The 15,891-nt window shown below is 36.3% G+C and overlaps 1 protein-coding gene across 10 annotated transcripts in view; it reads left to right on the top strand.

The window, feature by feature from the left end:
- Window positions 1-582: 582 nt before the first annotated feature.
- SPAG9 (sperm associated antigen 9) overlaps window positions 583-15,891 on the top strand; it is an 80,849-nt gene continuing 65,540 nt past the window's right edge. For 2 of the 10 annotated variants that reach the window (XM_023744192.1, XM_023744193.1), the window contains exons 1-2: window positions 605-824; window positions 14,130-14,200. Coding sequence is in view for 7 of the 10 variants with exons in the window: in XM_023744193.1 (XP_023599961.1) it covers window positions 14,175-14,200 (26 nt within the window). In the remaining 3 variants the exon portion in view is untranslated. Of the gene's footprint in view, window positions 825-2,345; window positions 2,425-8,670; window positions 8,752-14,129; window positions 14,201-15,891 lie in introns of those variants that run through there. The other 8 variants (XM_023744188.1, XM_023744186.1, XM_023744187.1 and 5 more) reach the window with 8 other exon arrangements.

Raw genomic sequence — 15,891 nt, forward strand, 5'->3', positions numbered from 1 at the left:
TGGCTCAGTGGTTGAGCGTTCACAGTTCGTTCACAGTTCGATTCCCGGTCAGGGCACATGCCCAGTGTGGGGCGTGCAGGAGGCAGCCAATCAACAATTCTCGCTTATCATTGATGTTTCTATCTCTCTCTCCCTCTCCCTTCCTCTCTGAAATCAATAAAAATATATTAAAACAAAACAAAAACACCTGCCATAAAAACAAACAAAAAAAACCTGCCTCTCCCTCTCTCTCTCTATTTAAAAAATATAAATTCTATGGTTCAGGAATCTAGAAGACTGTCCATTAATCAAATTAGCATTTAACAAATATTTATTGCTATTTCGTCATCCTTTGGTTCTCTACTTGTACATGTTATGTGCAAAATTATGTAAAAATTGTTTCTTGAACTGAGATGAATATGCAAATATACTAGTAAAGCCATTTATATATGTGGGGGGTAGGATATATGTATTTCCTTTTGAATGTCTATTATATGATGTGAAAACACTCATAAACAGATTATTTTGTCAGCTTTTCTATATTTGGAGGTTTTAAAACTTATTTTTTTTAATAGAGAATCTAAAAAAAATCAACCTAAGTTTATGATTCTGGTATCTTTTTGAGTAGCTAATGCCTAATTGTGCTACTTGATACCAAGAAACACAGGAGTTGAAAATGTTAAAAAAATTTTCATTTCTCTAATGAAAATATTTCTTTTATTAGAAATTCATTGAATTTGAAGACTCTCAAGAACAGGAAAAAAAGGATTTACAGACCCGAGTGGAATCTTTAGAATCTCAAACAAGACAACTTGAACTCAAAGCAAAAAACTATGCTGACCAGAGTAAGTAAAAATACCTCTCTTCATAAGTGCACTTCAAAGAGCGGGTTGCAATAGGGCCGTGACTCATCCTGACATTTGACGAAGGTTCCAGATACATGCTTGGGATTGTTATCCCAGACTCAAGAGTGAGACCTGGGAGCTAGGTTTTAGTTCTCTTTTGTTCACATTTTCATGTGGCACCCATGTCTGCAGAAATGACTAAATAAAAAATACCTACAAGACTCTCTTCTTCAATTTATCTCTCAGCCTTTGTTGTAGTTAATATTATGCTAGATCCACTATCCAGGATTCTGTGGTGTGTGCTTGCAGATCTTCTAATAATCAACTACACAAAGTTTCATTGTTTTCTGTATTGTTTTGGGATTTATAAATGTAAGAGAAACTCTAGCTTTGAAGTATGTATAAAAAAATTACTGAATTCTTTTTTTTGTTCCTTTGTAGTGGAAAACTGAGGGCAGTTAGAGGAACAGATTGTCATTTTTCACAATCATTTTATTTTTAATGTAATTTTATATTTTATTATTTTTTAAAATATATTTTTATTGATTTTCAGAGAGGAAGGGAGAGGGAAAGAGATAGAAACATCAATGATTAGAGAGAATCATTGATCAGCTGCCTCCTGCATGCCCCCTACTGGGGATCGAGCCAGCAACCTGGGCATGTGCCCTTGACCGGAATCGAACCCTGGTTCACAGTGCAGGGCGATGCTCTATCCGCTGAGCCAAACTGGCTAGGGCAGTGGTTGGCAAACTGCGGCTCGCGAGCCACATGTGGCTCTTTGGCCCCTTGAGTGTGGCTCTTTCACAAAATACCATGTGCGGGTGCGCATGTACAGTGCGATTGAAACTTCGTGGCCCATGCGCAGAAGTCGGTATTTTGTGAAAGAGCCACACTTAAGGGGCCAAAGAGCGAGCCGCAGTTTGCCGACCACTGGGCTAGGGCTATATATTATTCTTGATTTTAAAATAATTACTGTTTCGAATCCCAAGGATGATTTCCCTTTTTGGCTAATCAAAGTGGTCCTAGTTGAGACAAAATTAGAAAGAAATGGAGAGAGGCTTCATGGCCTGTTTTCAGGTTTGATTCAGGCAGGCAGAGTGCTCTCCAGTTTTCCCTCAACAAGATATGGCCAGCAGTGACCCTTCCCACATCACCCATTAAAGATGCACAGTGACACCTGCTGTTAAGGGCCTGGCATTCAGGAGGGGCCCTCACTACAGGCTTGGATAACAGTGATAACTGAGGGCTCCCTAGGACTCTGGAAGAGCCTCGTAGGTAATCGGAGAATCCCTGGGAATCCGGAGTTCAGGCAGTGTAGAAGTCAAGGAGAACGCACATGGCTGTTGAGCAAATGTCATAGAAGGGAGCCAAAGGATATTTGGTAACAGAAGCCAACTAGAGTGATAGAGAATAAGCCATGTGTCATGTCTTTGTATTTTTAGGCTTATAGATACCTAGACTGCTGTACCCTTCCTTTGTTAACACTGAATACATCGAATGACTTCTATGATTTTACTATAGAAATTTGAGGTGGTAGAGAGCTGTATGATGGACTGCACAGTGCACACACTAACAAATACACTCCTGGAGTCACATTACTGTGAGTACCACTCATCTAGTGGCAATTATAAGCTTTTGGTATATTTTAAGAATTGAGCATTTTCTAGTCAAAGAAGAAGAAAAATTAGCTATTGGAGATATTTTAATCCTACCTTGATTGTATTTTCATAGTAGGTATTATGTAGTATTTTAGAACCAAACACTACTGGCACAGTTGATAGAACCAACCTCTCATTATTGGACCTATTACATTTTCCTCTTGGTTTCTGAAGATTACCAAGTTTTGGATAAGGAACTGTTTAATTAGAAAGGAAGGCACCCCTAGTCTAGAATTCTTTTATAGTTTAATTAATCAGATTCTATGATTAGGGAGTTACTAAAGAATTACTTTACATTTAAAATTCTGATTTTGATGAAAGTATGTTAAAATATCTCGCTTCTATTCAAAGGAACTGCTGCTTTTTTCACAAAAGGAACCTAATGGAATGAGCTAGTAATTTTTTTCACATATACTTTATCTTTTTTATTACTAAACATTTAAAAACCTACTTCCTGTTCCTTTCTAGTAAATGTAAACAAAATGTAGTAGTCTCAATTAAGATATGTTATCCATTGCAGTGAATCATATTTACCTTTTTTGGAACTGTCATGTTCTGTGGTATCCAGTCTCTCATTTCTCTCTCAAAAGTACGGATCCCTGGCCCTAACCGGTTTGTCTCAGTGGATAGAGCGTCGGCCCGCAGACTGAAGGGTCCCAGGTTAGATTTCGGTCAAGGGCATGTACCTTGGTTGCGGGCACATTCCCAGTAGGAGGCAGCTGATCGATGTTTCTAACTCTCTATCCCTCTCCCTTCCTCTCTGTAAAAAATCAATAAAATATATTTTTAAAAAAAGTATGGATCCCTGTTTTTTTTAAAGATTGATTTCTTCTGAAGATACCTTTTTAAAAAAATATGTTTTATTGACTTTTTACAGAGAGAAAGGGTGAGGGCTAGAGAGTTGGTTAGAAACATCGATGAGAGAGAACCATCGATCAGCTGCCTCCTGCACACCTCCTACTGAGGGTGTGCCCGCAACCAAGGTACATGCCCTTGACCAGAATCGAACTTGGGACCCTTCAGTCCACAGGCCAACGCTCACTGAGCCAAACTGGTTAGGCCCGGATCCCTGTTTTTTATTTTAATTCAAAATAATTTTTAAAAATAAGATACCTTTTAAAATTAGTTGATAGTTTTCTAGGAAGGGGTGAGGAGATTCTTCGTCAAGTATTGGATATGGTCTTGAACTAAATTTTTCTGAAAACATTATTTTTGTTATTAAGATATCCCCCTGGGAGTCGGATATCTCATTTTGAAGTAAATTTTGGTGTCTAAATAACAGTTAAAGAACTTACAACTGTGGTTAATAAAAACAGACCATTCAGCTGCCCAAAATTGACAACACTAAATTTCTTGGTTCATGAGCTGAAGCTATAAGGAGCCTTCTTTTATGACTGCTTTGGGATTTATTCCCTTCTCCTTTGATACCTTGGAGTCTGCACGCATCCTGACCTGGTGGGGCCAGGTTGGAGCCTGCAACCAAGGTACATACCCTTGACCGGAATCGAACCCAAGACTTTTCGGTCTGAAGGCCAACACTCTATCCACTGAGCCAAACCAGCAAGGGCTAAATGTATTTTTTAGTGTGCCTAATGTGGTTTTATTTTTTCATGCTCTTTTTAAAAATTCTTTATTGTTGAAAGTGTTATACATGTCCCCTTTTCCCTCCCATTGACCTCTTCCAGCCCGCGCACCCCCCTCCCCACCCCCCACCCCCTAACTCCGCTCCTCACCCAGGCCTTCACCACCCTATTGTCTGTGTCCATGGGTTATGCATATATGCATACAAGGTCTTTGATTGATTACCTCCCTAATTAAATAAGCACTTATTTGCCCTGGTCCATGTGGCTCAGTTGGTTGGGCTTTGTCCCGTTGGGCTTTGTCCCATGGACTCGAAGGTTGTCGGTTCAATTCTGGTCAAGGGCATGTGTCCAGATTTTGGGCTCGATCCCTGGTAGGGGGCGTGCAGGAGGCAGCTGATCCATATTGCACTCGCACAACATGGTTTCTCCCTCTCCCTCTCCCCCACTCTTCCCCTTCCCCTCCCCCTTCCTCTCTGTTTAAAATCAATAAAAACTATTTTTAAAAAAAGAAAAAAAAAAAATAAGCTTTTTAAGGCTACAGAAATAACTGATGATTATACCTGTAGTAAAGGAGGGATAGATTTTTCTGATTAGTGCCATATTTTTAGTACCATATAATGGTATCTTATCCAAGTTCCATGTTTATCCTATATAATAAAAGGCTAATATACTAAGTGTCCGACCGTTCAACTATTTGACCCTCACTATGATGTGCATTGACCACCAGGGGGCAGATGCTCCAGCCATAGGTTAGCTTGCTGCTGGGGTCCATCTTCTCGCAATCCGGGACCCCTCGGAGGATGTCAGAGAGCCGGTTTCGGCCGATCCCCGCAGGCCAGGCCAAGAGACCCCACTGGTACACGAATCCATGCACTGGGCCTCTAGTATTTATATAACGTGTTAGAGCCTTAAATTTTAAAAGACTGTCAATTCTGGCTTATGTGTGTTAGGGTACATGTCCCTTTTAAAAAATAGCCACAATAAAAGTCCAAGTTCTGCTTTGAAGACCACTTCCTATGGTAAAAGGGGAAATTTGGTTGTAGTTACTTGCTATTTGAGAAGCAAGAAAATGTCAAAAAATAGGAACTGAATTAAAGGATACACTTTATAGCCTGTGATAATATGGAATCTGTCATATTGGGTTGTCATGATTTCACAGTGTTGAGAAGTTGAGTCCATAAAGTTTTTGTGGTCACATTTGATTTCGGAGATTTCTGGTTGCTGTCTTTTCAAAATTTGAACTACGTAAGAAATATTTTTGTTTTTTCCAAAAAATGCTGTGTATTATTTCTTATCTGAGAGTATCAATAACATTTTTTTGGTAGTTAATATCTTGTTAGCCTTGAGGAAAAATCTGAACTATATATGGAATAGAATAAGGAAGTTGTGGATTGAGAAAGACCTGTTGGTACTTTTCAACTCTGTAAGGAGTCTACATTCAGCCTTGCCATTCACAGTGTGACAGTAATGAGTTGTTCATCAGAAACTACTTTATGTTCATTAGTTCTGTTGTATATTGAGTATTTCTGTCTTATAAGCCAAATTTCTTAAATGAATCAAGTAAATGATACATTAAAAAATATTAAACTACTGCTGTATGCCTGATATTCAGCCTAGGTATGGTTGTGGTATAGAAGAATATGATATGATCATTACAGTCAAATAATTATAGTTTTTGTGTGTTTTTTTGGCGGGGAGGGGGGGGGAATGTTTATGACCTTCTAGTATTTTTTCCAAATGTACCATGCTTTTATATCACTGTAGTTGGAGTGAGTGTACATATAATTTTGTATCTTTTCCTTAACATTATCATATTTTCTTTGTTGTATAATCTTTATTACTATTATTTTTTAAATTTACTTTTCAATTACAGTTGACATACAATATTATATTAGTTATAGGTGTTTAATATAGTAGACATTTATATAACTTAAGAAGTGATTGCACCAATAAGTCTAGTACCCATCTGACACCATTTATAGTTATTACAGTATAATGACTATGTAGTCAATAATTAATTTTTTAAATGTCTGTTTATACCTATCATTCAGAAGCTGTGCCATCTATTAACAATTCTGTTTTCCCTGAGAGACTATGTTTTCTTCTTTCCTCTAATGAGAATTATTTAATGGCCACTTTGTTTTGTTTTGTTCTTGGCTACTCATAAACTCAGAACAAACTTAGAAGTGCAACCATAATGTCTGGTTTGGATCTTACCCAATTAGTGTATTTAATTGTTTTTTCCTTGATCCACATTTTATAAATGTATGATGAATTGTTATATGTTCTTGAAAGCTATCTCAAAGTCTTTGTGGATTGAAGGAATGAGTCAGAGTAAAAATAAATATTAGTAAATTAAAAACATACAAAAAACTTCTGTTGGTGGTTGGACATTTTTCCAGTGTAGTGAATCATATTTTTCACACCTATAGATTTCCCTCTCTCACTAATTTTCTTAGAATATATTTAAGGAAGTAGGTCAAGGAATTACGGAATAGTTTAGTGGTTCTTGGTATATAATAGTGAACAGAATTGGAGAAGTAAAATTTGGTAGCATATTTTATCTCTTTATTGTAACATGAATTTGAATCATTATTTATAACATTAGCACTCAGAGGTGATATAAAACCACTTATTATTGATTCTTTTGGGAAAAATATTTTTCCCTCAAGCTTCTTGAGTTTCTATTAGATGTCTTTTCCCTTGAATTGTGGGAGAAGATGACAACATTTAGATGGCAGTGATTTTAAGCTATTTATAGATTCTTCTCTGATTCTGTCCTTCCTTTGAATGAAAAATCCCATTTAAAAAAATTAAATGGAGAAATGTTTTTGACAGCTAAAGACATTTGGGATAGAGCCTTGTATTCTGATCTTTCTACCCTTTACGTTTCCCATGCAACATCCATTTGCTTTTTAAATTTGGTGTTAGATCTTAGTCTAATAAGATAACTTCAAGCCTTTACCTTGAAACTTATTATTGTAAGGGAGACACTTATTATTTCTTGGTTATAAGAACTTATACACTACTAGATGGAAAGTATGGGGAAGTCATATAATCAACATTTTTTTTATTTTAAAGGAATAAATGGCTTAAAATAGACTGCACATTTGGGAATTATTTATAAGCAAGTTCTGTCTGTTAATGATGGGACTGGTACACTGAGACCTTTCACAACACAGAAGAAAATCCATATTTAGGTATACTTTATATCAAAGTTAATAGTTGAGAGAGCTTAAATATTTCTGTCACTAATTTTCAAATCACTTAAAAAAAAAACAAAAAAACACCAAAACCTCCAGACCAGTAAAATGCCTTATCAGCCTCTTTACTATGCTTTGCAGTTGACAATTCATGTTAATATTCTCAGAATTTGGGAGTTTTAAATTTTATATTGCTAATAGGCAATCTATATTATTTTTGGATGATTAAAGTAGATAACTGATTCTATTCTCATTGAAAGGCAGCTTTAAATAAGGCAGCTTTAGGAGTTTTAGATTTATATCTTCTGATTTAAAAAAAATAAAGTTCATTATATAGAAACTTCCTTTTTTAGTCCATTTAACTTAAATCTAGTTCTTTGCAATATATAAAGAATATTTTTATATTTAAAACACTTAAGTGTTGTTTCTTTTTTTTTAGAGCCTATATATGAGAGGGAAAGCAGAAAACTAGGCACAAGATAATTTATACAAACCCTAACATTTTATTACTATTTCATTAGGTAATATTCCATGTGGCCTTCAGATGTGCTTTATGTTTTATAATCTGTATTTAGATTCTTTTCTGTAGTCTTGTGCTATTTATTAAGAACCTTAAGGTTGTAATTTATAATATCTAGAACTAAAGATTTCATAGAAAGTGATTTTCTAAGTAAGGGTTAAAGAACTTATGCTGATTTAACTTAGAGAACAGAATAAATATGATTTGACTAACCCTTCAAACATGTAAAGGAATAGATAAGGAAGACACCAAGTTGTTTTTCTGTAATCTTGGCAGATTAAGTTAGAGAAAATGGTTGGTTTTGGTTGATCATAAGGAAGTATTTTTTGACCATGGAAGTGATACAGAGGAATCTGTGTTGAGGGATTCGCCTTACACAGAGATTAGGAGAGAAGTCACCTTTTTGTCATGTATGGCAAGGTAGCATCTTCAAGACAGTGACCAGATCAGATTGCTAGAAACCCCTACCACTGGGATTCTTTAAAGTTATCCTACTCTCTTTTGATTCATGAGGATACTGTAGCATTTCACATTGTGCCATTGGTTAATAACAATATCCGTGGGAAAATCTCTTGAAGTTTAGAGACACCGTGAAGGACTTAGTTGGCAGAGGAGAGGGTTTTATTACTGTTTTTTTGTGGTTGTCTGAGATCTGTTTGCTTGTAAGTCAGCACTTGATTCTTGCTTACCTGTTGAGACTTTTGATGCTAAATTCTTCAAGGAAAAGCTTCTGAAAGACCAATGTCAGTCTCCTGAGGCCAAGTAACAGCTGGATTATCTGCCTTCCATGACTAGTAAGAACTGAAGATGCCTTTTGAGAAGGCAAATCATGAGTTGGATATGGCAATCTAGCAGGTCTGTTTCTCTTTCTTCCCCCCGTAGGCCTATCAGCAGTCTGATGGGGCAGAAGACATCAGAGATGGAAGGTGTTCCAAACTTGGCAAAGGCCATCATTCTAAGGAGGTAAGCTCTGATTTTGAGCAGGTAGAGCAGGCAGCTCTTCCTGCCTTAATCATATCCTCTTGCTCTTTGGAAAGAGGGATAGAGAGAAAGAGCATTTAAAATGAGGCTGAAGTATCTCCATTAGCTATTTTAGGGGGACATTTTTATTAGTCTTTTGATTCTTATTTTTTCTTAGTCCCTCCCCCCTTTTTAAGATTCCTTGATTTTTAAAAAATTTTCTCCACAGAATATTTGCAGTTTAAAAATATGGCCGATTAGTTATCTGTTGTTTTGGGATAGAAAGGATGAAGAGAATTTTGTTTATTTCTAGTTAATCTCGTGTTGTGGCTATTTTGATGAGTAAAATGATAAAGGTTTTTTTGGATTTGTCCTGAGATGATTTTGAGGTTTGGGTTCACATGGGAACTATTAAACAAGAAACTGTCTCCTACTGCACTTCAGATGTAATGCAACAGTGTAGGCAGAGGTGAATTTCATAGTGCTTGAGGTTTTTAGGGATGTGCACCATTCTTGCTCAGATGGGATGTCTTTCCCTCTTTTTCCTCCTTTCTTCTTTCCTTCCCTTTTCCATTTACTTAGTGGCGTTCAGGACTTTGAAGGTATTTCTCATAGCGTTAAACACTATAACATCTCATGTGAGCTAGGCCTTGAGAAAATGAAGTCCTTTGACTATGTTGTTGTGCTGAGTTATGTATTGTCAGAAATACAAGACCACAATGATCTTGGTGGTTAACTCATAGTTTAAAGGATTAAATACTAGTGTTTAGAACCACAGTACAGATAAAGAAAACATGAAATATGTTACATCATAGACAGTTTTTTGACAAGGTACTTGCTGGAGGGGTTAGGTTGCAGAGAAAAATAATAGTCAGAAAAACATTCAGAAAATCATCTAGAATAACAGACACAAACTAAACTACAAAAAACATATATAATGACTCAAATGTTACGTTATTTTTTGTTCATGTGACGTTTAGAATGGATGTTTCCCATAGATGAGTGGCTTCTTTGGAGACACAGGTTCTTTTCAACTTACATCTGCAAAAGTTGGAGGAAAGGGGAAAGGAAATGGAGGATTCTATGTGGATGGTTTTACTGGGCCAGGCCCAGGAGTGGTGCCTATAGATTGATCTATCTATCTATCTATCTATCTATCTATCTATCTATCTATCTATATCATTGTAAGGATTTCTTTTAATGTGACAGGGTTTTGTGCAATCACTATCTGACTTTACTCAGGTACTATTCTGAGAATATAAAGGAACAAAGGCTAGAGCAGAGACACTGGTCAGGAGGTAATTGTAATAATTCAGACAAGAGATGGATGTGATGGGGGTGGTAAAAAGTGGTCAGATTTTAGGTTTATTTTGAAGGTAAAACAGACAGTTTGCTGATAGACTGGATATGTTATGTTAGGGAAAGAGAAGAGCTAAAGGATAGCTGAAGATTTTTGCCTGAGTAAGAAGATTGTGGGAAAGAACAGGTTTGGGAGAGACAATCAATTCAGTTTCTTTTCTATTTTCAGATACAGCAATATTTAGCACCCTTCCATTCAGTTCCAGGCACCATCCCATGTCAGTATAGATATAATGCATTCCTTTTAACATTACCTTTTGTGGTTGTATTTGAAAACGTGTGTTCAGGTACTATTTTATACTCTTTACAAGTAATAACTCACTTAATCCTAATATCATCTCTGATATGCTGCCATTATTTGTCAGTTATAAATAAGTAAACTGAGGCCCAGAGAGGTTACTATACCTGAGGTAATATAACTTGGATGTAGCAAAGTCACTGCATTGTGGTCCATTGTATGACTATCATAATTCACTTCACCAACCAACTATTGACAAATTTGGGGCTAGTTCCAATTTGGGAGTTATTATATAAGAACATCCATTTTCATGTCTTTGGGCATTGGTGTGTTTCTGTAGGATAAATAAGAATGGTAGTATTGCGTCAAAGGATATATACATTGCTTATTTTAACAGATATCACCAACATGACCTTCATAAGAGTATCAATTTATCCTCCCAGGATGCCTGTCTTTTTTTCCTTATTTTAAATCTCTAATCTAGTAACATTTTTGCTCATCTCCCTGTACATTTTAATGATGAATCAGTACACCTTGTTTGTAATAGTTCTAAGTAGTCTGATTAAATCCTGTGCTATATATTGAACTTATAGCAGTTGCCAGAGGACATAAAGAGTAATGAGTATTCAGGCCAAGGAAAGTGCCTATGTGAATGGGAACACATTGTGTTTGGACTGGGGTGGAGTGGGATTGTGCACACAGTCAGTTATAAATAAGTAAACTGAGGCCCAGAGAGGTTACTATACCTGAGGTAATACAACTTGGATGTAGCAAAGTCACTGCATTGTGGTCCATTGTATGACTATCATAAATTCAGGTCACTGACTCCTCCCCAAAGCTAACCAATATCCTGACTTCTAACACATTAGTTTTAGATTTGCTTTTTTTTGCTTGTTTCTTTCCCTTAATGCCCTGTTTGTGAGATTAGTCCATGATGTTGTGTATAGCAATAATTTGTTCATCTCTGTTGTGTAGTCGTCTAGTACATGAGTATTTATCCATTCTGCTGTTGATGGGTTGTTTCCAGGTTTGGATTATTACAAATAGTACTACTTTGAGCATTGTTTTAAATGTCCTTTGGTGGACACATGTGTGCACTTCTTAGCAATGAACTTGTTGTCAGAGGGTTTGCACACATTTAAGTTTATGAAATCTTGCCAGTTTTCAAATTGGGTGTACCCGTTTATGCTCCCACCAGCAGTATATTCGCATCCCAATTGCCCCACATCCTTATCTGATGTGTTGTGTTTTTCATTTGAGCTATTCGGACGGGTATGTAATGGTGTTGCATTTGGTTTTAAAATGCATTTCCATGATGAATAAAGTGGGTACATATTTTATTTGGCATTTTGATACCTTTGAGTTGAAGTAACTGTCTGTGACTAGGTTCTTTCCATAAGTAGTCCATACACCTGTTTGTTTGTTTGTTTCACACGTAAAAATTTAAGTTATACTCCAGTATATAAAACAGATTAAAAAGAGTGTTTCTTGAGAGGCAGTATTATCGCCTGGTAAATAAAAACAGAGTCTGGACCAGACTCCTCCATTAGGAATCCTAGTTTTGCCACTTATTAGCTGTGTGACTTTAGGCAAGTTACTTAACTCCTGTTTACTCCAGTTACCTCATTTCTAAAATGAATGTAATAATACTTTCATCATAAGATTAATGTCAGGCTCAAATAAGTTAGTTAATATAAAATACATAGAACAGTGCATGGCACATAATATAATGAGTACTAATAATGTTAGCTGTTAGTGATGACATAAATTTATTTTATGAATTGATATGAAGTTAACTGACAAGAACAATGAAGGTTTACTGTAGGACACAAATTTGAAATTGAGGGTTTTAGGTGATAGTTGTGGTTTTATTTTAGCCTCAGCCTCCAGGGTTTTTTTGTTTGTTGTTTTTGTTGTTGCTGCATAATACCAAGAAAATCTTAAATATGCTCAATTAAAAATAGATAAGGTTTACCCAGTAGTTTTAAGATTAAGCTTTCAGATAAATTTAATTGACAAGTAGTAGTAGAAAATATTTATTTTGAAATTGTTACTGAATATCTCAATTTGTTGGCTTTCCTGTTTTTAAATAAAAAGCGGAGAAGTTGTACTAAAAATAATGGTTTCAGTACATATTGTGCTATCACAGCACATCTGCATTACAAGTTTGCTTTTTATTGCTTGCAGCCGCAGGAGGAGTAGCACATGTTCTCAACCCTTGCCTGGCACAATAAAGTGTGCACCATGGGAACTAAAGTGTGTGTTTATTCGCAGGTGTAAATTTAATGAGCCAGCATAGAGGCTTCATTAGAAACAAAAGTCAGAGCTACAGTTTTCCAAATTAGTGACATATTTTCAAAATATTCAAACAGAGGTGGCAAATAAAGCTATACAAACCAACACGAGTTTAGCGACAGCACATGCTATGTGTTGTTTGGTCTCTGATGTGTTAACATGAGGCATATGAAAACATCTGTATGTGTGCTGTGATAGTTCACAGTAGTTAATTCTACAGCCTTCTGATGCAGCCTTGCCTGTTTGTAGGTGGCCGACCCTTACGCGAAGAGAGCATGTCCAATTAATATCAGGCCTTCAAACAGACTTAAATGAGTATCTACCTTTTTTAAAAAATACATTTTTATTGCTTTCAGAGAGCAAGGGAAAGAGAGAGAGAGAGAGAGAGAGAGAGAGTTAGAAACATCAGTGATGAGAGAGAATCATTGATCAGCTGCCTCCTGCACGCCCCCTACTGAGGATCTAGCCCACAACCCAGGCATGTGCCCTTGACTGGAATCAAACCCGGGACCCTTCAGTCCCCAGGCCAATGTTGTATCTACTGAGCCAAACCAGCTAGGACTGAGTATCTACCTTTACAAGCTCTGCTAGCACCAGTTTTGTTTCTCCCAGCAGACTATCTCCCACTGCTTCTTAGTCAGTGTGGGCTCCACCAGGCTGGCCAGTCTCCCCTCTGTCTTACCACCAGCATGATTCGTGTTCCCGTCTCTGTGGTAACAGTGCCCAGTACTCTCATCACCATCTGTCTTTAGTGCTGTAGTTTCTTTGTGGTCCTGCCTGAGCTCCACCTCCTATCAGAATCAGTCCTCTCTGTTACCACCCTTTCCTGTGAAATCCTGTCCCAACATTCTAAAACTTTTTTCAGAGACTTTTTTTCTAGTAAAAAATGTAAATATATACATACATATATATGTATGTATGTATGTGTATGTATATGTATATCATAAAGTTATACTCTGTGAGTACTACTCCAAATCAGTGCCACTCACAAACTCCATCAGCAGAGGGAGCTAAGTAAAAGAAGAGAAGTCCCTGAAATTAAGACCTGAAGGAGAAAAAGTGCTTACAAACAATGACTTTTTCACATATGGCTCAGTAGGGAAAAAGAGCTTGAATAATGTTAGAAATCAATGATTTGAGCCCTGATCCTGGGTTAAAACTTCTTTGAGATGATTTGTAAAGTGTTGTTGAAAGACTTAATTTTATATCATATTAAAAACCTAATTAGGGCGATGACTTGATAAACATGGATATTAGGAAAAGCAATCTGGTGTTTAATTTTTTAAAACCCAATTTTTCCCCCCTCTGAAAGTTCTGTTTGTTAGGGATGATAAAATGAGGTTACTAGCTTTGTGAAGAATTTCATATGGAACACTGAGCCCTAAAGTTGCTAAGGATTATAGATAACCCATTCCAAGATTTTAAGATGGAATTTTCAAGCAAATTTCTTCTATTTTGTTTTGATTAAGTGTATGTATCTTAATTTCAGTTAGCAGACTTGAAGAAAGAGAAGCAGAACTGAAGAAGGAATATAATGCATTACATCAAAGACACACTGAGGTGGGTTTCTGGGTTGTTCTTATATGCTAATATTGAGATTAAAAACATAACCTTAGAAATTATGTCTTAATTTTTCTTTGAAAATCAGTTAGTATATTTCTTGGGGATTTATTTTAAGAACACATTAAATTTCATATAACATTTGCCTAATTACCAAATGTTGACTTTTAACATTTTTTATTTGAAATTACCTTTTCATTTGATGAATTAGTGTGCCTCTAATAGTTGTTTTTTTGGCTAACCAAGTAAAAGCTTCTGTGTGCATATTAAAAAGTATACACACTGCTAGTATGAGAGAATTGATTTAATTTATTCTGTTAACAGTTGAGAAATGATGGATTGGTAAATTATGTGTAGGAGTCTCTATAGTTATTATCCAGTATAAAGGACTTATTTGCATTAAACTTATAACAAATAACATAAACACAAATTATAGTGTATTAAATGGAAATGACTCTAAAACAGGTTTTCTGGATGAAATAGAGCACTTATAAGTTACAGTTTTAATAATTTTTAGTATTTTAAAGTAACAACCCCAGCACATAATCTCTCCAAAGCAAATTAGGAAGTGTACTTGAGGGTTTTTTTAACCTTCTTTTTATGATTGTCACCCTTTTATTTGTTGCTTTTGTTTGTATCTCCTTAATGTGAAAATCATTTCTGGTGTATCATGATCAGTCTGAGGGTCACATATCTAAACATACAGAATTTTCATATTTGTTTAAGGAAAAAATGAGAATTTCTCTTTTTCCCTTTCTAGTCCAACCTCTCCCATGATTGGGATGGTTCCAGTCTTCTGCTTCCATTTTCTTTCACCCGTTTGTCTCTGGTAGAGACCTATAGATTGTCGCTTTAGGAAGATAAAACCCACTGCACTCAGTTTCATTTACTTTGGAATAATGTGCTTAATGCTTTCTTGGAGAGAGGTTTGAATTTCTTCCTGGCACATGAGGTTTGATTATTACTATCTTAGCTTATATAGCCACACACGAAGCATGAAGTGTCACAGAATTGGAATTCAGTGGCAGAGGGAAAAGACTGGCCACAGAAGGCTGGAACCATAGCGCTCTGGGAAGACAGGAACAGCTTCCCAGCAGCCTTTTCGGTACGAGAAAAATGTCCACATTTTAATGAGATGGCACTTGATGGATAACAAGACTGTTAAAAAACAATTGATTGTTAAAGGCCTATTGTTGGTTCTTTTTAAATTTTATTTTGTTAAACCTCACCTGAGGATATTTTTTCATTGATTTTTAGACAAGAGTGGGGGGGGGGGAGGAGACAGAGAGAGAGAGAGAAACATCGATGTGAGAGAGAGAGAGAGACACATGGATTGGTTGCCTCCCACATGCCCCAACCAGAGCCTAGATGGAGCCTACAGATGAGGTATATGCCCTTGACCTGAATTGAACCTGGGACCCTTCAGTCCGTGGGCTGACACTCTATTCACTGAGCCAAACTGGCTAGGGCTCTTGGTTCTTTTTACATCATTCATTTCAGTGACTGAACAATGCCCTGTATGTAGTGCTTATCAATGCCATAATTATAAGCAGGAATATGTTTATGTACCAGAAATAATTGATAGTGATGAATAATCCTTTTGGTTTTTTTCATTGAAGTTCTAACCTTTGTAATAATGGATGATTACTAAATTAGGATGTGTTAAATTGAGGCATGCTTAAAATACATGC

This window comes from Myotis lucifugus, unplaced genomic scaffold, assembly GCF_000147115.1.
Source record: "Myotis lucifugus unplaced genomic scaffold, Myoluc2.0 scaffold_435, whole genome shotgun sequence".
Classification (NCBI taxonomy): Eukaryota; Metazoa; Chordata; class Mammalia; order Chiroptera; family Vespertilionidae; genus Myotis; species Myotis lucifugus.